Source organism: Phycodurus eques, chromosome 16 (assembly GCF_024500275.1).
Source record: "Phycodurus eques isolate BA_2022a chromosome 16, UOR_Pequ_1.1, whole genome shotgun sequence".
NCBI lineage: Eukaryota > Metazoa > Chordata > Actinopteri > Syngnathiformes > Syngnathidae > Phycodurus > Phycodurus eques.
In genome coordinates, this window is record NC_084540.1 from 17,358,335 (window position 1) to 17,384,090 (window position 25,756).

At 43.5% G+C, this 25,756-nt stretch overlaps 2 protein-coding genes across 2 annotated transcripts in view; one reads left to right on the forward strand and one right to left on the reverse strand.

Moving 5' to 3' along the window:
- Nucleotides 1-15,557: 15,557 nt before the first annotated feature.
- Nucleotides 15,558-24,055, reverse strand: rdh8a (retinol dehydrogenase 8a). The gene is made up of 6 exons (XM_061700046.1): nucleotides 23,739-24,055; nucleotides 19,711-19,872; nucleotides 17,895-18,074; nucleotides 17,696-17,789; nucleotides 17,023-17,206; nucleotides 15,558-16,950 (listed from the first exon to the last, which is right to left on the reverse strand). The coding sequence occupies exons 1-6, from the start codon at nucleotides 23,842-23,844 to the stop codon at nucleotides 16,723-16,725; spliced, it is 954 nt and encodes a 317-aa protein (XP_061556030.1). The 5' UTR covers nucleotides 23,845-24,055; the 3' UTR covers nucleotides 15,558-16,722.
- col5a3a (collagen, type V, alpha 3a) overlaps nucleotides 23,477-25,756 on the forward strand; it is a 53,775-nt gene continuing 51,495 nt past the window's right edge. The window contains 2 exon segments of the mRNA XM_061700045.1: nucleotides 23,477-23,625; nucleotides 23,770-24,002. Of these exon segments, the coding sequence (XP_061556029.1) occupies nucleotides 23,960-24,002 (43 nt within the window). The 5' untranslated portion in view covers nucleotides 23,477-23,625; nucleotides 23,770-23,959.

Here is a 25,756-nt window from a genome sequence, read left to right on the forward strand (position 1 = left end):
ATTAGGTAAAGAAAAGTGGCTCGCGAATCCATTTGAAATACAAAAAAAGCTTATCTGATAGAGCAAAAAATTCATAATGTCAAATTCGGAGCCGTTATCCCACAGATAATGTAGCCTCGGGACGGCTAAACATGTTCATTAATAAATGGTTAGGTCAAAAATGCATCCTTTAAAACAATGTTCTGTTTTTTTTCCAGTTTATTATTGTAATTGCAATAGTGTATAATTGCACTGTATGCGAGTAATAAGTTGAAGCAGTTATTTTATTATTATTTTGTTAACTGTAGCCTAAACTCCCATCAGTTATTCTCAAAGCCTCTTTAGCACATTATTTATTGGAATTTTGGAATGCATTTTTGTTTTATGTGCCTTGAGATACGAGTTTAATTTGTTACAGAACCATGCTTGTCACTTAAAACACTCGTGTCAGCCTCCCCCAAAATAAAATTTTTTAGAGTGTGTTTTTAGTAAGTAAAATAACACTTCTTCTTTTCCTTTCTAATGGTCCCTTGAGGGGTCGCCACAGCGTGTCATCCTTTTCCTGCATCCTTCTCTCGAACACCAACTGCCATCATGTCTTCCTTCACGACATCCATCAACCTTCTCTTTGGTCTTCCTCCAGCCCTCTTGCCCGGCAGCTCCATCCTCATCATCCTTCTACCAATATACTCACTATTTCTCCTCTGGGCATGTCCAAACCATCGAAGTCTGCTCTCTCTAACTTTGTCTCCAAAACATCGAACCTTGGCTGTCCCTCTGATGAGCTCATTTCTAATTTTATCCAACCTGGTCACTCCTAGAGAGAACCTCAACATCTTCATTTCCGCCACCTCCAACTCTGCTTCCTGTTGTCTCTTCAGTGCCACATACTTCTCTGCCACTCCAGATTTGCGCATGCAGTACTACAGTTCCTCTCTGGTTACTCTGTCATAGGCTTTCTTTCGATCTACAACGACACAATGTAGCTCCTTCTGACCTTCTCTGTACTTCTCCATCGACATCCTCAAGGCAAATAATGCATCTGTGGTACTCTTTCTAGGCAGGAAACCATACTGTTGCTCGCAAATACTATTAAGTCAAATAACACTACTGTGTAATATTTGACATGCGGTAATGACACAATTAAAACGAATTTAAAGAATACATTTTTTTTGCCACATTTGCTTTTTCAATTGAACGGACGTGCTGCTCCTTTGCTTGCTTGCCGTTGCTTAAAGGTTAATACACCATGACACCAATGTTATTTGTTAGTCCGTCTATGGTATTTTACATTATTTGTTAGCATGAAGCTAAACAGCCTTTGCTAAGGCAAAAGCTATATGGTTGTTTTCAATACACAACGCATAATTCTCTGTTTTGTTTTATTTTCCCGTAAACTTCAACTGTGAGTAGCAAAAACAGCTTGATGTATTGTTTACTCTTTGTCAAACTGCTTTTGTAAAATGTGAGAAGTTTCACTGGCACCATACAGTACTGATAGTTTTGCTTGCACGTCTACGCAGAAAACAAAACAAAACAACAACAACAAAAAACGGCCGAACAATTACGCTCATCTTTAACAACTTGTAAGTTGGGTCATTCATATCTCAAGACAACACTGTATTTGTTTTTCTTGTACGTTTACACGATTGGTTATTTATTGTGGTGGGCCGACGATAGTTAATAGTCATTCAAATTTCGAATTACACACTTGATCTAAAAATGAAAAAAGCAATTTTAAACTCATTATTCGGGACATATCTGAGACCCTAATAAAATGGTTAAATAGGAACACAAAAGACAAAAAAACTGGTCTTTTCCAAAAGAGCCACACAAGAAAAAGAAGCATGAAGATTTACAATTCATTTCATCGTGAGAAAGAAAAACAAGTGACATAACAATTACTGCAATATTCCAAGATAAAGTACAGAACATTCGATAACGAATTGACTCAAGGTTGACAAAGTTCATTTTAGAGCATCTTGCCCAGGCCTGCAGCAGCGTCACAAGTGTCACCAGTGTCATTGACAAGCTCTTACAAGCTCCTGCCCTGAAAGCATCATCTTGCCGCACATCCGCAGGAGGGTCTTCGCGAGACGCTTCCAAGCGTATTTTTAAACACACTATTTCTTTACTTTAAGCACATTTGAATGATATATCATTCCTTTTCATAAAATATTTGGGCTTTGTGCACATTCTGTCGTACCGTCCGCCGAATGAGGTCATGGTGCTCAAAATGCGCGGGCACGCAACATTTCCATGGGCGCTTGTTGATTTTGGCGGTCGAGTCATTCATTATAATGAAACTCATTGGTACTTGGAGTAAAATGTACTCAACTTGTTTGTGCATGTAAGTTTCGGTGTCGCACCCACAATCAGAGTGTATAAAAAAAAATAAAAACACAAATTAGAATCTCATTCTTGGCGCTCCTGCAGCGGAGTTTCTACCCCCGGGGTCTCTCCCACGCCCCCGCCCACCATCGTAATTCTCTGTGAGCATGTGCAAACCGCAGCCAGGATTTGGGGTTGGAGGGGGGGGGGGGGGGGCGAGGCGGGTAATGTTGCATACACACTTTTCGCTATTAGCCTCAAACGTTAGTGGCAACAATATTAGTATGGAAGAATGACTGTGCAGGCTCAAGTCTCAGCCCTCCCCAACACAGCCACACTCAAAGGCCAAAAACAACTGCCCAAGACCCTCTCTTGGGATTTAATGATTGAGAGGAAAAAATATCAAAAATAAATACATGAAGTAACGCTCAAATTGTTGCGTGGGAGAGTTCAAAATGCCCCGAAATAGACTTTGGTAAGGCTGCCGGAATGACGGTCTGCATCCTTTCACCATACAAGGGCCTGTTCTGTGGAGCAAGCTTCACAATCCAACAAAACTGACCACTCTCAGGCCACAACAAGACAACTATGTTGTTGTTTGCTTTGAAAATAACTCACTGGACGCAACATTAGGAAGAAACTTTATGAAAAATCTAATCTCATGAGCTTGACTAATGACTAGCAACACATTTGCACTGTATGGCCAAAGGACGCGGGTCTTGAAGGGGACATGTTATGAACAATTGACTTTTAATGGCTTGTATGTAAATAATTGTCCGACCACACATCAGGTGTGACCGAGGAATTTGTTTTGGACGATTGCATGTGCTTATGCGTCACATACACACAGTGTTGTGCTGGGGTCACCAACGTCTTTGAAACAGAGCTACTTTTTGGGCATTGTTCATTGCGAAGCTCGACCACTGCGATACACACTTCTGAAATAACACATTTACTCAAATGACTTTTTATTATATGTTATTGTTAATTAATGATATTCATCTACGTGAGGACACTGATCCCGTAACGATGTCTCACAATAATTATCAACAATGACTAAGGTAAGAAACAGATATCTATAAGCAACACTTTATTTCTCTAAATATTTGCACGTGTTTTTACATTTTCAAATGATCACGTCGACAACATTCCAGAAAAATGAAAAAAATAAAAATAAAATCACAAGGTCCCATCAGTGGTGTGCCATTTTGAGAACAGTCTTGCAAGTTACTCATGTGGTTCCTTGGGTGCAACCTTGTGCTTGCGGACGCCATCTTGGCAACCCCTGGTGTAGTGGATGACGTGCTGCCTTCCATTAGTGAAACTAATTTCATTGTCTTTATGGGTGCTCACTTTTTCTCCACTCTGAGCATCTATCGTCATGGTAATGAAAGCCAGCCTCACCATTTGCCCAGCAGTATAAGATTAAGGGGCGTGGCATCCAGCCACTCACTTGCATGAAACAGGGCCAGCCGCCTTAAAACAGCCTCATTAGGGTGTGTCACGTGTGATACACTTTTTGGCGTATTTTGACAATTTCGAAGTTATTAAAACACCAGGTAACTGTTTGAAATAGTGAACAAAGTGCTAATTTATTTGTATGAAATATTAAATATTAAATAATGAATGACTCCATCAAAGGTTCAGGTACACCACTCCCTGAATTCTTGATTTTACATGTTAAATGTTATGCGTTCAACTTTGGGGGAATGGGCCTTTTCTTTTCCCAGCACACAAAGTGAGGTCGATAAATTCATGCTTGGATGAATTTGTGAAATAAGTAGAACAGAGATTGGAGCAGAGCCCACACCATTCTTTCTCCCATTGTAACTTCCTGACAGAATAATGGCAATATGTGTCCCAATACCTTTGTCCAAAAAGTACATATTGGAAACAGCTCTCCATTGTGTGACGTGTGCTTTAAAAGCACAACAATAAACCATATTTTATTGCCACACTCTTTGCATTGGATCTCCTGAAGTTTTGCAGCTGTGCCAAATGAACTGTTGGTAGACGTTAGAATGTTTCCGTCTCAACACGCCGTCTAAGATTCACAAACATCAGATTCCCCAATCTCGTTAATTCAGGAGTGACAGGAGGAGTTGTCTGACCAGACGCTGCTTGGAGTAGTGAAAGGCTCCCAAACGACTCCCACACAGCAGAGCTTGCAGACAATAGAATGACTCACAAGCATGCGATGATCAAGTCCAGACGCACTCTCTTTGGTCACATTTATCTGGCCGCGGTGTCACTGCTGCCTACTGAAGCGATTTCTAAGGCTTTGATCCCCACTATCTTTCCATGTTTTTCTTCTGCGACCTTTCTTTCTTCGCACAAGCAGATGCACAACGCCAATCACACAAGATCCCGTAAGCCCTTTTGTTCACGAAAAGCTGCTCCGTATTCCGGCCGAGAGTTCTATCAAGTCGACGGCGATGGTACAAAAACACGACTTCCATGATAAAGCATGTAATGGCGCTAAACGTGACTACTAGTCACAATCTACAACTACCACGACACTAAAGCACTATTTATATTGCGTCTTTTCTGCTTAAGCAGGGCACACACATACTGACAATTGGGCCGAATTTGTGCAATTTTTGCTTCTTTTCAATCAAAGTCAGCAAAGGCCCGCATGTAAGATGTCTCTAAAAGAGAGATCCTGAGCAATTACCCTGTGTGTGTAGTCGCAACCTCCAAAGCCAAAACCCAGAATAGTAATTAGTGTTTTGAATTTGCCCAAGCACATTTCCACTCTTTTAAAAAGACTGATAGATACGCACTATGGATCCCACAGAAGGGTGATTGGTAATAATTACCAGATCTGGCACAAAAATAATGAGCCCCTCTGTGATGAGGTTCTCCAGGGGAGCCGATCCGCAGCAGATGCGACCAAGTGATACAAAAGCATTCGGAGTCGGAGCCAAGCGAAATAGTCGGTTGGCACAAGAGGGCCATAATCCGGAGTTCCTCGACCTTCTAATCTGCAGACGTTTAGTAGGGTTGGCACGTCTCTGGAGCTGTCAGCCCAGCGTCCAACGGAGGGAACTCTGGATTTAATTTGCAAAAGGCCTTGCAAGAACTCTGAGGAAGAAGGCAGAGAGAGAAAACGAAATGGGGCCGGTACTATTTAGTCCGTGTTCTGGTTGCATGTTGCGTTTCTTCAATTTACACTTTGTATGTGACAGCAAGAAGGCAAAGTAAACCTTTTGCGAGTGTATTCTGTGTTTATATGTTTCAGCCCGGGGGCGTGTGCCGGAGAGCAGGAAATGAGGCGTTTATCGGCTGTACATCACACCATAACGAGTACCCGATTTCTAAGCACACAAACAGCAAACCCGGTGAAGGGAAGTACAACGTAAAACAACACCCCTGAAACAAATATTTTCTCACTCTCGGGTTTTTGTGTCCGGACTTGTGCCGAGCAGCGCGTAGCCACCCGTGAGCTGTGGGAGGAAAGTGACAGCCAACGGTAGTTTCTGTCGAGTTTTTCAGGTTTTACTCCTGACGCAAGGAGAGTCAAGTTGAGGCCTGTCTCTCTTTTTCTTCTTCTCTTCTTCTCTCTGGCCTTGAGAACCCAAAAAAAAAAAAAAACCACCAGAGGTTGACGGCTTGCCTCAGAGCGTGGCAGCTCCTGCTCCAAGTCATTCCCATCCTGCTCATCTGTTTATTATTTTCCTGTGCGGGCTTGTGCCTTTACGAGGAAGTGGGAGAATAGGTCAGGCTGAGGGAATAGTCTCCCATGTTTGGTTGACAAGCCCTCCAGAGATTGAGTTGATAGGTTTGTGAAAGAAAGCAAGCGTGAGGGGACTGATGGGAACTGAGAAACGTGTCGTCCGTAGGAGGTTTCAATTTGCACTGGTGCGGCCTTGCTAGTATCCAAGTGATTATGCCCAGAAGGATGTAAAAATAAACCTCCTAATCAATCACATCAGCACGAAAGTCAGCTTTGTGAACCACCGGACAGCCAATGGCCCAAGCTTACAGCACCTGGTATTCGAGAACGCTTCAAGTCCTTACAGATGAGCTACTGCCACAGGTTTGTGGGAACAGTTTGGGGGAAGGTCCCTTTTCTGTTCCAGCATGAATGTGACCCCGTGCGCCATAAAGGGACCGATTCCCAGGGACTTGAATATTTTGTCAAGTCTTCCCCGAAGAGTGGAAGCTGTTATAGTTGGAGAAGGAAGGAACCAAATCCACATTTTTCTTAACTTGCACATCATCCACGTCCACGTCTATCTTTGCTATCCCCTATATAAAGGAACTCCAATAGATGGTTTCCCTGATGCAAGTGTAAATGGTACACACGTACAGATTTTAAACACCTTAACCCTATATTTTTTTTTAAATGTGAAGACTTCGAATACGACGAGGGGGGAAAGAAATGCCGTGCGTGTTCTTGCTTCTCTTGTGTACTCGAGATGTGTGGCCCACAACACACCTAACTAGGGTTTGACATGAACTTTTTGGGTTACCCGCCACTGTGGCTGCGCGGGTGCGGGGGATTTGCTGAGCGAACTTTCCCGATCGAAATACAAGTTGCCAAAGTGGCTGAAATTCACCCGCATTTGGCGTGCTGGCGGGTGTTTATATCAAGGCCTCCACATAACCGTATCTCCATCGGCAATTGGGAGTCTCCTCTGCCAAAACCAGATGTCTGTCATACTAACAAGAGAGAGTACAAGAAGAAGAAATAGAAGAAGCTAGGCTTGTTGTCAGTGCATACTTCCTAATTGGCTCTTGTTCCGTCTTACGACAAATCCACGGTGTCCGTGGCTTCGCCGAACGCTGTATTGACCACACACACATAAGGATTTGCGGTATGAATATTTAACAGGTTTGCCGTATCCGTTCGTCAGCCCCGACCGTTTCAAAGCAGATCAGAGAGGACCATCACGCTTAACACATCCCACACCACTGGATAATCACTCAGGATAATCTTTCATAAACATGTGGCAACTGCACAACACTCTGCTGACTTTGATGGGCAGGGGGAGAAAACAAAATGGATGCGATTATCGCTACGGGTGGTCCAAATTTTATAGGACAATAGATGGAGTTTCAGTCTCCCTGCTAATGAGCATGATGTGGTATCTGTTGTGATTTTAAGGCTTTAAGATTTTTATACAAACGGGAAGCAAACAAGAAGTGGGAAAAAAAATGTGTCAAACACAATCCAAGCTTGACGAGCCCGCGTTTCCAACTTTAAAACGATCACGTGCTTGGCCGCGTGCTCGCACACCTTGTCGTGCAGGACTGGGAAGACAGCTGTTGAGGTATCACATCATTCTTCTCCGCATGAATGGTGGATGAAATCCCAAATGCATTTCCCATAACTCTTTCTCTTACACTTTATGACGTATTCGCCACACCAGAGGAGGTGGCGGCGCATGTGTAGACAGTTGTTTTCACTGCTGCCCTGGGGGCTCCTGCATCAGCCTTAGGTTTTTATGTGCTGCAGAGTGTGGGTACTCCACTCCGGTGCCCTTTGCCCTTCCCACAGCCATAAGAGGGGAGGCCTTGTGACGGGAAAAAGCGAGGACCCACACAATTCCTCTCAAAGTCACATTCCAGGGGACGCTTTTCCCACCGTCGAGCAAACACATCGCTGTGTTCTCTTCTGGCTTACGTTCAGGGGAGTGGGTGATCATGAGTGGGGTCCTACACGGCACTCATGGGCGACCTGACCCCTGGCACATGCCACAGCTAGTCTATTCTGCGCAGGTCAGGGGAAAAGGCAGAGGGCCGGGATGTGGGAGAAAGGGATCATGCCACTAATATGGAACACAAACTCTTGGCTTTGATTCCACTGGAAATATTTGGCACTGTACATGTGAAAAGCTTTTGTTGCATTTTTTTAATTTTTATTCAAATGCTCAGTGGTTACAATTTAAATTATAAATCAGACTATTAAAATAAAAAAATACAAAACAGAAAGTATATATATATATATATATATATATATATATATATATATATAATATAAATTAGTTCCTCAGATATTAGAAAGGGTGATTAAGATGAAGCACAATTCAACAGCAACAGCAATAATAAACAGAGTTAAATAAATTCATGAAGTTTAACTCAAAACCGATCATTAATATCATTGTAATGGCAGAATTCTGTTCAAACAGTTCTTGTACAAATTGCGCAGCTGTACCTAATGTTCTGGTCAGTGAGTGCACGTGTTTTTTTTCCCACTTCACATTATATTTATTGCACAGAATTTTGGTACTCTGAGACCATAAAGATCCTCCGTAAAATGTGCAGCCTGCATGTTCTCCTCGTCACCTCATTATTTCCTGCATTAGATAACCTGACTCCTTATCCACCTTCGGCTGCAGATTACGGCATATTGCACGCGGAGTTGCTACTTTTGAGTTCTCTTTCCTTTATCAAACCATCTCGAACTGCTTCAAGATGTTGATGTTATTTATTAATATCCTCCTTATGTTGCGGCATTTCCTCTGAGGAGGAGTTCAGGTTCGCAAAAAGCTGTGCAGGATTCGTGGCTGGGGGAGAGCTTGACATCATAGTTAATGAGCTGATGAGATAAAATAAAAAGATGATAAACAAATCAAAGCTGAAACAAACGCACCACGTTCAGACAAGTGAAGGGTGGAAAAAAAGAAGCAAAAATGAGTGTAATCTAATTTGCTGTAGTTAAAAAGACAGACGTGAGGGGGGGGGGGGGGGGTGAGATAAGGGGTGCGAGGGAGAGCGGCCAAACGACAGAGGAGTGTTTGTCTTCTGATTAGGCCCAGCCAAATGGAGGCGACTCACCAATGGAGATAACCAACAAAGGCGTCTCTTCACTGAGGACAAATCGACGAACATCTTTTCACGGTCAATAGATGGAGGCATTCTTTTGTTTTGATGAGGGGACAGGGTAAGGGAGGAGGAGGGGGGTGAGGGGGGGGAGAAAAGAACAAAAAAAAATCAATGGACGCGGCACACAAAGATTCCCTTCATCCCGCTTGCAGCGGAGGCCGTGATCAAAATATGCACGCTGGCTGCACAGCATGCACTAAAAACATTTCCATTGCTCTGCAGGCTTAAGTGCTTGTTGAAGCTTCAGACGTTGGAACAAACATCTCAAAACCTTTCTGAGTACACAAAGACGCTGAGTGTAAGGAAATATTACAAACAAAATGTCAAGAAACTGCAAAAGGGAAGGTGGTTTATGTTTGAACAAGAGAAATTGAGTCCTTTAAGGTGATTTTTGAAGGAAGAAGGTTCAGGCAGTTTTAATGTGTATTTAGGGGCTGTCTTTCAAAGGGCTTGACGTTTGCAGGATATTTAGAGAGCGTTTTGACAGTGATGGGCAAAAATGTAAAGGGGTGGGCGGAACAGGTGTTTGAGGGCCTTGGAGGTGGTGAAAAGTATAGCGGAACCTTAAAGGGTTGCTGGTCAACCTTGGATTTGTTTGGACTTCAAAGCAATCACGTCAGTAACGTCAACTGTACACAATCAGGTTGAATGTAATGTTTTAAATGGCCAAAGCAACTTTTTCTAGTATCTGGGATGTAATATTGTCTCTATGATGCCTGAGCAAACATGAAACATGAATTAAAATCATCCATGCATTCCTGGGTTCCAGATGTTTTCCAGCTGAGAGGCCTGAAATCAGGTCATTCGAATTTCTCGAGCTTATCTATATCACTAGCGAAGATCTCCGCCTACCTCTGTGCTTCGGAGCCAGCGCTGTCAACGTAAACACGTGTGCTCTCACAAGGAGGCAACCAATCAGAGGAACGGGGCGGTCTTAGCCAAATACGGACAAAGTGGGTACAAAACTGGGTCAAACAGAAGTAGCTGTTAGAGGGGCCTTTTCTGGACACTTGTATGACAAAACCAAGATGTGTTTTGAAATTAATTTGACACTTTTATACGAAGTCCATGATAGGGAGTCGCTCTATGGAGGTCTATAAGGCCAAAATTTGGGCCCTTTGATAGTCTTTGGTCACACAAGTGTACAAAGAAGTTCCTTGCTTATTGTAACGTGGAACAGTGCAGTCAGTGGCTGGCGAAGCTAGAGCAAGTGGCTAACGATCAACAGTTAACTTCAGTGCCTGTCACTCGCTAAACAAGCTTGGAATGTTGTTCTGTTCTGCCAGTGTACTGTTTATTCTTCTCTTATCATCCATTGTTCAGTCTGGTACAAAAAGCCAAAGGGAAAACCTCAATGCAAATGCGGACAAAAAGACAAAAGGTAAACATGTCCTGTAAATCTGATACACCACATTGAAGAGCGTTGTTAACAACCCTTCCAAATTTGAATCATTACATTCAATTGCCGTTTTAGCCACGCACCCTAAAAATCAAGCGAAAAGAAATGGTGAAAAACATTTTAACGCTTTCGGACTACTATTCAGCAACAAAATCATTCTCAGTCTTTACATGTCTACATTTGTTATGCATTTAAAAGCAAATCATGATTTCACTTTTCACCTATCCAGACTATTCGAGTTTTGGTGCCACTTGGAAGCATACTGGCTGTGTCAGAAAGTTTCTGCACTGCTGTCAAAAACTATTTCTTTCAAATTTTTTCCCTTCGAAGTAAGTAATCCCCTATGAGTCTGATTCACTTTCTCAGCCTTCTCTGCCATGCCTTCATGCACTACTAGAAGGATTCTTCCAGGATCCGCCGCAGTTTCGTCGTCACGGATGTCTTGATGTCTTCAAAATCTTCAAAAACGTGTCCCCTTAATGACGCCCTGTGTGTGACTTTGGGAAAGAAAGAACGAAAAAACAAATAGAAATCACAGGAAGCCGTGTTGAGTAAGTTCCTCTCAGCTGGGAACTGTCAGATGCTCAGGGCCTTGTGAGTAGGCGTGAGTCTTCGCATACATCGTTTGGGTTTGAAACATACTGTATCTTTTGTGACACCGGTCCTGGAACCTTTCTGACACAACATTCAGGACATTAGAATATCGATGCTCCACTCTCAGCAAGTGGTTTCGGGGGTTTGGAACTGGAAGTCCCTGACGTGATCTCTGGATCAGCTACTTGATTTTCAATCCATCTTGATTGAGGACAGCCATAAAGGAGCCTGTTATAATTATCTAGCCTGGAGGTCGTAAAAAAGGAGCAAATAAAGGTTTTTGAGGGATCACTCATCAACGAGGACATGGGATGTTTTGGTGATCTCGTTGGCGGATAATGCGGCGTTGAGAATGTCTACAAGGTCATAGACTTTGCGGGTGTGGTGGGAGCAGTCAATGTTGATGGAAAAGTGTACAAAATGAGGATGGGAGTGCCTGCGTCCAAGACTGACGGGTTGCAGTGAGTGTGAAATCCAGACGGGGAGGCACTCTCACAATATGCACATGTGCTTAGTGTTCATGTGCGTGCACTCACAGGACCAAGGCCACCTTATCAAATATCACATTGGGACTAAAGCACATGCATATTTTTTTCTGTAAAAAAGGAAAACGACATGCTTCTCTTTTGGGGTAATTCACATAGGATACGTTCACACGGCAGGTCAATTCCGATTTGTTCCCGCAAATGTGACGCGTTTGATTTTTTTGCATGTCAATGTGAATCGTACAATCCTGATTTGATGTGCATATAAATCAGATATGTATCCAATGCGACTGCGCTGAGGTTGCGCTCACCCGCCATCAACATGTTTGTTGTTTTCCTCATTGTACTGCTTTTTTTTTTTTTTTTTAACCTTCCAACAAGAGTGTCAGGTGCAATATTACACCCGTATTACATCATTGTTCAGAATAAAAGTGCAGGATCACATTACCTGGTATCAGATGACATTGTTTCCCAGCTTTGCGCAATTACCCGTAATGCTCTTGTTGGGGAATGACAAAACTGGTACGCACACTAATCACAGCCGCGGGATCGGACAGCAGACTTAGATTGTTTATGTTCTGGTCTGGGGAGAATGCGAGCCAGCTAATCACGTCACGCTCGCCACAATAAGTCTGACAAACACTGTGCATGACTCGTCTCTTTTGATATATGCAACAAGCATCTGGAGTCAGAACCAGAGAGAGCGATCCCCATTTCTTGCCTTGGGCGAATAAACGCGTTGAGTGCGCAAGAGGTCAGCGCACAGCAGAGGTCAAGATGGACGGAAGCGAAGAGAGAGCAGACAGACTGCGGAGTCCGGCGAGACGGATGTGCACAGTTTGTTTCTCGCCGCCGCTTCTGTTGTTTTAATGGACACCCACAGGACAACTTGGCCTTCTCCTTGTTTTGACTTGAGAAAGATTTATGGTCGTCCCCATCTTACTCCATATTAGGTCAATGTATAGCACAGGCTCATCTTATGGAATGAGGGTCATGATTTTTTCCCCAAAAAGTCATGGTAAAGCTCCTCTATTAAGTAGAAAATTGGAAAATGAATGTCCTTTGTATTATCCTAAAATGCAACCTCAACACTGCATGGCCACCGTGTGTCTAAAATGCATTGCAGCATGAAGTAGAAATATGGCAATATGATCTTTTTCAAGATACCTTTGTCGCATGAATGTCAGCGGTGTCCACATGTTTTCCTCCAAGGGCCTCATAAAGAAAAAAATCGAAGGATGCATGGGCCACTTCGAATTTCTTCACGTTTAATATATTAAACACGGTGTAAGCAATCTACCACACAATTATGAAGTTTATAAATTGTATTTTTTTTTAACTACTAAATCACAGCTTTCTGTTAAAGGTGATAAGGCAAATAATGGAGTGGCCTACAGCCCTGTAACCCACCAGAATAGATCTGCCCCTGCATTGTGTTCATCTCAACATTCATTCATGACATTTTTTTTTTTTTAATGAGCATTAATAGGAGCTTGACAAGGAGCAGAAAGTGGAGGAAACAATTTTGCTTATTTTTATTCACCGCAATGAAGAAAACTTTTGCTACCATTTTAGTTGGAAATAGTTTATTTGATGTCTTGCACACTGTTAGGCTGATAGCATAATCGCCTGAGTCATTTTTAACTTACTGCTACAATACAAGTAAAAAAACAATGTGCTATATATATATATATATTATATTATATATTTTTTTATGTTTGTGTAGATTCTCAGTACTCCAGGTCATGGTAATCTGCAAGGGTTGAATCAAGGCAACCGGGCTCTAGCTGTTTGCTCAATTCCTTGTTTTGAATTATTTTCCCAAAATGTGAACAAAATGACTTGGCAAGACATCTAGAAAAGCTCGATTGAACCAGTAGTTTATAGTCGAAGTTAATAGTTTGGACACTCCTGGTTTCAGAAGTGCGTATGGCGCTCGTAGTAACACACGATTGAGAGGTTTTGATTTCATCCTAAATCATCACGAAACTGACATTTTGGTGGTTGCTTGAAATAAAAACTGATTCCATTCATCCATTTTTTTTTTTTACAGCGCTTTTGGGTTACAGGTGAGCTGGAGCCTGTCCCTGGTCGCCAGTCAATCACAGGACACATAAGACAATTTAGAGTCTTCAATGAACCTAAATGCATGGTTTTGGAACATGGGCGGAAGCTGGAGTACTTTGGAGAAAACCGGAGTCGGAATTCAAACATAGAACCTCAGAACTGTGAGGCAGGCGTGCTAACCACTCTTACTGGATTTTATTAAAAATATGATCCCCAAGACTTAATTACTTTTATGGAAAAATGACATATATTTTTCGCTCATCCAAGTATTAACAAGGCCCGCCCCTGCTTGTCTTCCGAGGTCAGGCGAGCATATAGCCACGTGTGGCTGACTGTCAACATGTTTCTGGAAAACGATTTTTTGGTTTATGATTGTGTACTAAATCTAGCTGCCTACATTCGCATTCAAAAGCTGTCCTGCACCTTCTTTCTGCATGTAGTTGAATCGAAGGGATTCAATAAAAAGAAAAAAAGCGTCTGCTGCTGAGCCATGCTGACCTGGGATCAGGCTCAAGCACTGTGTCTAGACAGCCGCTCCTTTTAATGCCGGCATCCCGAAACATTGCGAGCCTTTCCTTTGCCTCGTCTGGGTCCGGGTTTTCCGAGCCTAGTTCTCACAATTTCCTGACCTCGAGTCTTTCTCGCTAGGGCATCCAGTCCATCTCGTCACTCTCCGAACGAGACTTACGTGAGGTGCTCCTATATTGCGACAATAGGAGAAATGAGGATGCTGGAAAGTGGATTAACCAGCAACACAAGGGAGCCGGCCGATTGCATGCGCATTAAATATTCGGCCGGCATGCCAAAGATAAATATGGAGGCACCGCTCTTTATTATGTGGCCAGACTGGTAAACAAGCTCACATTCAGCTCTGTGAGTTTAGTGCTTCTGTACATGTGACAGGGTCACAATAAAGAGGAGACCTCAACACGACATGCCGCCCTCATTATGTTGCAATTAGGCCCTCGATTGTGAAACAATGGTTTGATGAGCGCCCCGTTTCAATGAGACTTCTCTGCAACTCCTGTGTTCATTCAATTAGTAAACAGCTCTTCCATTCAGGCACCCCCAAATTCCCACTTTCCCAAATCCAAATCTAAGCCCCCCCCCCCCCCCCCCAATGGGACCCTGCCCTTCGCCTCCAGCGTCCCAACATTGGCATCCTCAGAACACTCGCGACAAACAAGACTACCCCCTCCCCTCCAACTCCCAACCTCTGCAGCCCCCCCCAACCCTCCCACCCCCATTTGATTGTGATTGACAGTGTCTTTGTTCCATTGTGGGGAGCTGTCGCCTCTGATGAAGACACAAACACAGCGGCGAGGAGCTCATTGTACAGCGCACTGAAACAACAGGTCTGCAACCGGTTGCGTGGTCCTCTGATCGTGATGACGGCCAAGTGTGCGAGAGTGTGGACACAGGGTGTCACCATCGGGACAAAAAGCCCCGAACGGGGTCCCGGTCTGGTGGTACTAAAGGCGGTCGGCTGCCGAGGGGAGGCTCGAGGCTCGCCGTCATTAGGGCGCACCCCTCCTCGGGGATGGGAACCAGGTCACATTCTCTCACACGGCACAAAGGAGGGGTGCATGCCCGAGAAGGGCGGGGGGGGGGGGGGGGGGGGGGTAAGAGGGAGTTTTCTTTTTTTTGATGGGTAGCAGGCCATGACCTCTTTATATCCATCAACAGATCACTAACTCGGCCCACGGTCGTGCACATAAAACGCATTCACACACACAAACACATGCTAATGGGCATGTGCACAGGGACAAATGCAAATCAACCCCCCCCCAAAAAAAAAGTATTTCTGCACGAGGCCTCTCTGAAAACTCAACAATGACATTTAGTTGACACTACGCAACTGTCACAATACATTGTTTTAGCAAATCACCATCAAATATACATTTATTTTATGATATGCAGACATAAGAGGATACAGGAATACACCATCTTTCTTTTGATTATATATATTTTTTTTGTTGCTAGATAATATAGATGTCCTGAATTCACAACTAACTTTAAGCTAATTCCCACGCAATTACTTGCACTCTTATCTGTTTTTATACACATATTCCAGTTTATTGCATTTTATATCCACTCAACTTTCCTTTTGTCTAACTGTTATTCATCACTTCAATTGAAAATTGATTGCATGATAGTTGACATTTTTAACGTATTAGTTTTATTCCTGTGGTCTTTGTTAATATTTTTGTAGAATGTCCATGAGTGCCCTGAAGGGCACCAAGAAATAATAATAATTGTATTATTGGCTATGATGATCATTATTATTCTTATTGGACAAGCCGCGTCTCATTTCAGGAATTACATATGAATCTGTCCACTTGCTGATGATCCTTGGTGACTCTCTGAGGGAAAGGTTGTGAAATATTGCCACCTATCGCTCAGAGAGGAGCCTCACAGCGAGGCAAACTGGCACGTGGACAAATAAAAACTCCAAAAAAAACACGAAAAAACAACAACAACTTTAGACTTCTTCTCAAATGTGTGCCTGTAAAGGGTCAATCAGATTTGTATTTAATTAGAAAAATCAGTTTGAAAAATTTTAAAATATGCGATTTGACCCCAAGAAGCCTCGAAAAGCAACACGATTCAAATTCATCAACATTCTGATTCCACAGCAGTTACGACAAACGTGACGTTAGGGGGCGCCACGCGATGACATTTATTCTTCCTGATCCAGTTCACACCTCTGCTAGGCTACGCGTTATTATGTGTTTTATTTTTATTTTTTATAAATTATTATTACGATAGTTACTTTGCTTCTCTCTGCAACTGAGTTCATCTGTGTGCTTTGTCGAGTGTCCGGGGGCCTTTGTGCGTTTCCTAAAGTTCATCCCTCGCTGCAGCGATGACTAAAGCCCTGACGACTGTTCTCATTTTCAATAAAATTATATTTATGTATCTGTTCATGTACCGTACACTGTCGGATCAAGGTGCCTTCTTCTCTTTTTTTTTTTCTTTGCGTAACGACTGATTCTGGTTGCCCAGCTAGAAGGGTGGAAAGGGGGGCAAAGGTTCTCAGTTAGGCGAAACGGTGCGTCGGCGCAGGCAACTGCACGTCAGGCACTTGAGGATGCTCATGGTGATGTGCATGAGAGGTCCAAAATTAAAAAGCAGGTTGTAGAAGGTGTTGACGGACAGACCGCCGGTCTCGTCGGCGTACTTCAGGGCCACGACGGGGGTGTACAGGCTGTTGGTCAGATTCCTGAAGCGGGGGCTGCTCGACTCGATCACCTTCTTAGTGCACTGGAGGGGACGACAAGCGACGTCGCGTCGGCCTTCGTATTTTTGTCACAATCCAAATTTGTTCTTACTCACTTTGGCTATGTCCTCCGGCGTCTGACCCATGGCTTCGAAGATATCTATCGATGACGGCAGGTAAACGTCTTTAAAGTAACGAACCGTGTCGGCGTCCACGCCCGGATACTCCATCTTGGCCACGTCCTCCATCATCTTCGTCTCAAACTCCGTGTGCACCGGACCGGGCTCGATCATCGACAACCTGACGAGGGGACACGTGGAAACGTGAAGTAAAGACAAGTGGCAAGACACGAGCGTTTCACGAGCCTTCCTCGACGGAGCATCTCATTTAAACCCGAAGAGTCCAGTTGCCTCAATTCAACCTTTGTGGATTACCCAGTGGCGGTTCGAGGGGGTGATGAGGGGGACACCGTGCTTGACCCACAATGTGTGTTTTGATCGTTTGAATTTACAAGCTTAGTTGTTTTTGGACTGATCTTGTCTGGGAAAAGGTTCAGTCAGAACATCCGCCGCCCATCACCCACCCCCCGTTGCCAACTGTACTCGTTCGGGGGTGCAAACTACGGCCATTCTGAGAAAACAGTGGGCCCCGAGCTGCCCCCCACTGCTAGTTGCCATAGCAGAAATTCTTTATCCCTCTCTTTCTCTCTGCCCAATGTCCTTCTCCTCCGACAACACAACAAGTCCAGGCAGGAAGCCACCTGAGTGTTCTTCAATCAACAGACATTACCTGACGTTGAACTTCATCAGCTGCACGGCCATGCTCTCGCAAAAGCCCTCCATGGCAAACTTGGAAGCAGTGTAAACGTCGTTGAACACAACTCCTGACGCAGGACCATCAAAAGACGACAAAATGAATTGATGGACGAGTCAACCCCGTATCTGATAGCATGCAAGTAATCATCCTTGGCAAAGGAACGGACGCCTACCCTGAAGACCCATGACGCTGCTCATGACCACGATGTGTCCGGACCGCCTCTTCTTCATGTCCGGCATCACCTCTTTGATCATGCGCACGACGCCGAAGAAGTTGGTCTCGAACACTCTCTTCATCTCATCGATGCTGATGCTCTCCACGGGGCCCAGCAAGCCCACGCCTGCGTTGTTTACTGTCAAGAAAACATCAGAATCGGGACTACAGTGAAACCCTGCTTCATTTCTGCTCGCCAAGGCTATTGCCTGACTAAATGAAGCTCCTCCCTTCACTTCAAAATAATTCCTTGGAGGCAAGATGGCACAAAGCGAAATATTTTCATTTGTGAATTGATTGGTTTGGTCTGAGCACAGGTACTGTACTTTGTTGGGACTTTCTGGTGACCTTAATTGATACTACCACCAGAGGTCAGTGTAAAAGCACAACATAAAAGTGTGACGCAACAGCAGGCTTTGCAAAGGCCTAAAGAGGTGAAGGGGCTTTGGACTTCGCACAAGACGCAAGCAGGCTTTTCAACAAATCTTTATACACACACACACACACACACACTCAAGCCTTAGCACATGATCCGACTTTATTATTAAAGAGCTTATTTGGTGCACCGAAGCACAAAATACGTATTAGATCTGCTACATTTAGCTTATTTCCTCATGTTGTCGCTACTACATTTCAGAGAGTACTTTGGGTTTGGTAGGGGTATGGCGTTTATTATGGCAGAGGCCTTTAAAAGGGACATACGATGGAAAATAGATAGCAACAGCAATAAATAATTGTTGCTCGATATTCTGAGTAACTCTCGTGTCGTCATAACAAAAGCCGTACTTGGCATTTGAATGAGACACAACCACTCCTCCCAAAAAAATCTAAGTGATTTCAACCAGCGTGTGAAAAGTATGCTGTAAATGCGTATCCATTGTGTATTTTGACAGAAATATGTCAAGGGGCATTTTATGAAGACACTGTTTTAAAGTGCATAACAATTGCATAATACACATCTCCTTTAATTAAACTCATACGTATACTACATTAAAAATTTAAACATTATTCTATATTGTATTACGGACTCTGTAACTGACTGAATGTTAGATTTACATAAACTTATCGTGAATTTCCGGAGGTTGCATGTTTTTTTATTTTCTTGTGTTATCCGTTGCGCTTGCTCTCTCAATAAACAGGTACATCTCAATAAATTAGTATGCATCTTAATTTATTGAGATGGCAACAGAAGCCCGCAGATGACTAAAAATGTCAGTAGTGGAACTGTGCGAGGCTTCCGGCTGTGCTTTTTGCATTTTTCAGCTAATAACTCACATCTGTAGTCATCTGCAGGCTTCTGTCGCACAATTTATTCAGGTATACCATCTGAATAAAATAGAATAAACATATTCAAATTTATTGAGATGGACCTACTGTGTGTGTTTAAGTGTGTGTGTGCATTGTTATAAAAGTGTGATCTAAAAGTGCCGTAAATGCTATAAAAACATGCCTTAAATAGGGTATTTCTATATAGCGGATTTCACTTATTGCGGGGGTGGTCTGGAACGTAACCCCAGCGATGGACGACGGATTATTGTACTGTGAACTAGGAAATGCGGTATTTGTATATGGGGGTTAAATACTAGGATTCCTGTTTTTTTTTTTTTTTAGGCAATTGGGATGCATCGATGTTAACAAGCGCCAATCACCGTCGGGTGATAACTGTACTGTTTACTTCGGGGTCATAAAATACATTGCTGAATGACTTCATCAGGTGTTCTGAAATGAGAGAGGCATTCCGCAGACGGGACGTCACGCGGGCCTGATCGACTTACTCAAGATGTCAATATGGCGGTCGTTCACGCTGTTGATGCACTGCTTGACCGATTCGTCGCTGCACACGTCCAGCGGCAGCAACACCAAGTTCTTCCCGTACGCGTCTCCCGCCGCCTCCACGAGCTTGCTCTTCTTCTTCAGGTCCCGCATGGTCGCGATGACTACGGGGGAGTACAACAACACAAGCTCTTTAGACTTCTCATTATCTTTGGAATGGCTGCTTTTCTTTTTATATTGGATCTCATTAGACGGTGCAGGTGTACCTAATTTTATGGCTGCTAGTTAACGCTCTGCTGACCAGCAGCACTGAGGCGGCACGGGGGACTTTGAGCCCTTTGATCTGAGAGGCCACCGCTATGCGACTTCCTCGACACACACCATCAAGCACGCGCGCACACACACACACAAACGTAATCGTGGGGGTCCAAGTTCCTGCGACGAGCATGCCTCACAGGACACAGACCTGATTGGGTTTGAGCTTTACATGTCGGGGCCCACATTAGCCCACGATGACGACCGAACTCGCGATGAGCAACGATGTCTATCAACTCGGCTGCGAGGCCTCGCATGTTTCGCTGAGTCGGCAGAGTGACGTGACGTTATCAAGGGGAGGACAAAACTCTTGCACAACCTCACTCAGCGGAGGTAAACAAGGAGTCGGCCTCGACTGATAAACGTCATGGCGTCACCTCAGTTGCCTGAGTAAACGTTCGTATTTTTAGATAAAAGTAAACTGTGGTGTAGGTCTCTTATAACTTACATTGTGGGGTTAGGGGGGGGGGGGGGGGGGGGGGGGACAGCAAGAGTGGACACATTTGTTCACCGTTACGTGAGTTAAAGGCAAGAAATGTCTTCATTTTGGATAATGACAAATTTTACACATAGTTAGCAGCCGTTGCACATTGGCACTGTAGATTTTTAAAAAGTGTAACTCCTAATTTGGAGTGTTTTTACACCCCAAATGATTACGCTTTTCATTTGATGATGCATGAATTTAATTCTAATCTTGCACTATATGAGGAATGATAGCATCAGAATGTACAGCAAAGGTGGTTCGGCATATCATATATATATATATATATATATATATAGATAGATATATCTATATATATCTATATATATATATAGATATATATATCTATATATATCATATAACTTGTGGTGCCATAATTAAGCAGGATGCACTATGAGGAAAAAAACACAATTTTCTGTGCAAAGCTGCAGCATTGATGGATGTAGAGGTCAGCGTTGGCTTCTAACATGCGCCACATGAAAGGATCTGCGACCAATTGACAGTGTAATTCGGCGGCTTGGTGACGAAAGCTGCCTCATTATGGAAAATGTCTGTCCTAACGGGGGTTCCTAATCAATATTTTTTCCTTTATGTGTAGCCACTCGACGGCCTAGCTCTGCCCCTCATCGTCATGGTAACTAAAGCAGTATTTGGCAATGTCAAAACTGCCCCACCCCCCCCCGCCCATAAATAAATTTAAATTAAAAAATGTTACGAATGGATGTTAAATGCGCTGTAATTTTTCAAACTATGTGAGAGACCTTTGATTAAGAAAGACTCCAATAGTGAAACAAATACATAATTTGTCTCCTTTAAGGACAGTTGAAGGGGATTTGCAATTAAAGAAAAAAAATTTGTTTTAAAAAATCACTTTTTTTGTCACATTTGTTAAAACTGTCAGTGGAATTAGCAACATTTCTGCTCCACAGGTACGTTTATTAGTTCTTTTTGAATTAAAAAAAAACCCCACTTCAAACCGATAACATTTAGCATTAATAAAACTCCATTCTGAATGATAATTGAAGTGGAGTATTTCAGTCATTTTAGCAGCATGGTGTAAAAACCTGTTTCTACTTGGTTGCTGTCACCCAAACAGACCCTTGAGCGACTGCCGTATGCGACGGAGATGTTACACTGTACTATATGGTAATGAGGCCCATTGAGGACATTGATATGTCAGGCAATGCGCGTCTGCAAGTCCTCAGAAACACTCTGCGGATATCACGTCACATCATGAAGTGAATTAAGTCTAATTTAGCAATTTGCGAGGCCGCGGCGCACACGAAGAAATGTATGTTTGCCGGCCGGACGAACAAGAGGGCCATTGTTCTCCGGGGCTCCTGCAGGAATTACTGCTGAGCCGCTTTCACATTCTTGTACGAACCACACTGTTCTCCGTACACAACGGTTTCGACTGGGTCGCTCTGTTTTTAGCAAACTAAGCGTTGCTTTGATGCAATATTTAATCTTCTTTCCCCAAAGGATCTTAGGGAATTATTGGGTCACCGCCGTTGTTCATAGGGCGACCTCTCAAAAGAAAGCCACAGTGGGAGGAAAAAATAAAAATAAAATACTCCAAAGGGGACCATGAATGTGTTTTCATATAATTTGTGGTACATAAAAAATAAGTACAAAGTTACCTTAGAGACATTTTTGAGTTGAACATAAATATGTATGATAGGACTGCTGACCGCAGAGTTTATGTAAGCAGTGATGATAATGCCTTTAGAAATGCTTTAAGGTCAAAACAGCCAATGCGGATGTGTGAACGCTTCGAAAGTCGCAACTATCGATTGTGTTAGCATGTCAATGACGTTTTGCATTGCTTGTTAGCATTAAGCTACATGGACTCTTCCGTGGTCGTTTTAAACCCACGTGTGATTGTTTTTGTTTTATGTTTTGTATGATAGAATAAACTTCCACTGAGTGTGGGGCATTTTCAACAGCCTGAAGCCTCTTTCTTTTTTCTTCTTTTTTTGATGATTTGTTCAATATTTGTGCCAAACTGCTGCTGCTACTTGTGAAGCGAGTTGAATCGAGTTCACTGCCACCGAACAGCGCTTGTATCTCAAGTTAGCGCTGACAAGTCAAAGCAAAAAATAAAAATAAAAAATAATATTAAAATCAATCAATCAATGTGTCAGTCTTTGTCGCACACTCATGGGCACACTTCACAGGTGCAGCCTTGCAAACAATAAAACCGATAAACCGAACGGTTTTATAGTAACACTCGAAAAAGGTGCATTTTTGTGTGTGTGGGGGGGGGGGGGGGGGGGCAGGGGTAACGAGGTAATAGGTCAGCACGAGGCCGCAGATGTGAGACCACGATGAGTGTGAACGATTAACACCTCATCAGTAACACCTTCTGTCTCTGATTGGTTGCTTTTGTCTTGCGACTGTTTTTTTTTTGGTATCAAATTGGAGACAAAAGATGGGGCCAGAGATGGCTGATCTCTTCACAGATCATATTTACATGCCCACGAATGACTTATCATATGCGACATTTTGTTTTTGTTAACTCCCCCTTGAAAAGGTGGACTTGAAAACGTCAAGGCGCAATAACAAGCACCAGAGTCACCAGGCGGGGGATTATGGAGAGGGGCTTTTGCTCGAGTGACACCGGCGTGGGACACCCTCCCACGCACCAATGAACACTTCAAACGTCGGCGTGAAAGCCCTGCTTGTACAGCTCTCACACTTTGACCCCCCCCCCTTTAAGAGGTGGCTCTAGGACCGCCACTGTAGGCCCATTAGACACGGAGCGAGGGGTGCAAACACACACAATGGGCAGCTTTAAAAAATAAAATAAAAATACGGGAAGGGGGGTTCGTGGTGGAGAAGTCACATGAAAGAAGTGACAAGCCTCCTTTTTTTTCTCTTCTTCTTCTTCTTACGATGGCGCTTGGAAACCACGTCCCTCCGTAATCCCCCACCCCCCGTTGTGGGCTTTCACGTGATAATGGTCCAAGCACAACACAAAACAGAGAGGTGACTGATTCCCGATCCTTCCTCTTAAAAGAAAAGAGGGGGGGGAAAGCGATGGATACCATATGAGCGTGTGGACGCGACACCGAATGCGTGAAAAGTGGGACAGAAGTGCGTAACAGGAGGAACACAAAAAGTAAACACGAACTCTTTTTTTTTTTTCCCCTCTCCAAAGTGAAACCCACTAATGTGTCTTCTCTAGTTCGGGGAGAAAAAAAGGAAGGTGGAATATAACATGGAAAAGTTTACCATGGTAACGCTTCTTCTCATCTCTGGCCAGCGTGACGGCGATTCTCAGGCCGATGCCGGAGGAGCAGCCGGTGATCAGCACAACTTTCTGCCCGCCGTTCGCCATGATGAGAGCGGATCAGGGCGCCGCGCGGCCTCGCTGCGCTCGTCGGCTCCTCCGGACGCTTTCGCTCGCTCCCAACTAAAAGCGGATCGCCGCGGCGGCCATGTGAGCGTCTCAAATGCGGTCACATGCTCGTGGCAGCAGGATCACGGGGCCGCGAGGTACGTGGCATTGCGAGCCCACGCAACGTTTCACTTTATTAAAACCAAGTTACTGTTAAAAAAAAAAAAAGTGGAAGGGGGGGGGGGGGGGGGTGCATGCGCGTGCGTGCGCGTGACAGGGGGGCAGTGCTTATGTGATTCCAAAGTGGGACACAATATGACACTTTTTTTGTGTTCCGCGCAGTATTGACACGCTTTGTTTACAGCTGATATTTCCGGGTTACGTCACGACCAATGAAGCATTCTCGTAACCACTTGATTTTATTCATTTGACAAAAATAATTAGGTGGAAGTTGACACAATCACCTAATTTAACTCGAAGACAAATACACGCGTTATATGATTTTTTTTATTTAAAAAAAAAAAAAATGCTTTGTTGTTTATTAACACGTGTACGCTATAAGAAAATAATCCTTTATCATACATTAAATGATCACATTAATCTATTATTAATCTATTATTTAAAAAATGGCATAAACATTTTTAATTCCCCCCCCCCGGCAGTTTATGGCCATGCCAAAATTCTAATTTGTCAATCAATTTAAATGAAAACCTAAAACATTCAGATTATTCAATACATCCTGGGACCTCCTGTACATGTCACTTTCCTCCCTCTTTTTCTGGACAAAAGACCAAAGAAAACAACAAAAATCACCTTAAATTCACACTTTCTCAACAGATTCAAACCTTTCAAACTTCCAAATGTTCAACATTCTCCCACAAAATCCTACCGTATTCTTTTAAATCCACGTTACATGAGAAAATTACCAAATTGTTTTAAACAAACTCAACTCAGATTCACAATTTGACAACCGAATCTGTCTTGAGTGTTCAGCATTCACAAGCAATTTCTACAGAAATAGCATTCTCATTTATTTATAGTACGGAACTTCTGAAAATTAAAGCTGCACCTGATGCCCTGGGTTATGCTGCCATCTCGTGGTCAGAAGGGATGCTACAGGCTCAGTATATACAGCCAAGCCTTGATGAAGAAGGCATTGTATGCATCTTATCAAAAAGTGAAATCACTGTAATCCCAAAATGAGGCAAAACAACTGACGACAAATCCCAATGCAGTTATTAGCGATAAATCATTTTTCAGGCGTTGGTGAAACCGCGAGTTATGCTCCGTCACGTCAGCAGCAATTGGTGATGAAAGGGGTCAAAGTGCATCTGATAAGAGCTCAGACTTTGTTTTTTTTTCCCTACCGGGAGAGGTCAAAGTGCAAGAGCGCGTGAGCCCCCCGTGCTTTTTGGCTTGTGGCGATACGATGTGATGGACCCCACCTTCAATTTCCGTTGGCTTTTCTGTGTGTTTTATGGTTGTCGTACTTTACGTACTTACTCCTACTAGGGAATTCCCCAAAATGAGTCCCAATCGGAAAGTATATTCCGCAGATGGATGCCACCGCTCAATTACAAAACTTTTTGTAGCAAGTGAATGACTGTGACAATACCTGATCCATCCCCTTTTGTCCGAGTTGAGCCACTTCCTTCTCATGATAATCCATTCTCACGACTTTGTAATACAAAATGAATGCGGCACTTCTCAAAGCACTTATGGCTTTAAACTGTACTGATGGATCTATTGTGTCATCCCTCCATTTTCTATACCGCTTTTTCTCATTAGGGTTGTGGGTGAGCTGTCGAACCCAGAACCGCTAACCAACCACTACGCAACAATAACCCTAACCCCACTGGTGAAAACTTGAACTCCTAGAGCAGGCGTTCTCGCAATGCCAGGTAAAGTGCAT

What these genes read in the sequence shown, in the direction of transcription:
- rdh8a (XM_061700046.1), bottom strand. Translation starts at nt 23,844, where the DNA reads ATGGCGAACGGCGGGCAGAAAGTTGTGCTGATCACCGGCTGCTCCTCC. An exon ending in CCGCCATATTGACATCTTGA is followed by an intron (nt 18,075 to 19,710) that starts GTAAGTCGATCA and finishes TTTTCTTGACAG; the next exon opens with TAAACAACGCAGGCGTGGGC. An exon ending in CGCCGGAGGACATAGCCAAA is followed by an intron (nt 16,951 to 17,022) that starts GTGAGTAAGAAC and finishes CGTCCCCTCCAG; the next exon opens with TGCACTAAGAAGGTGATCGA.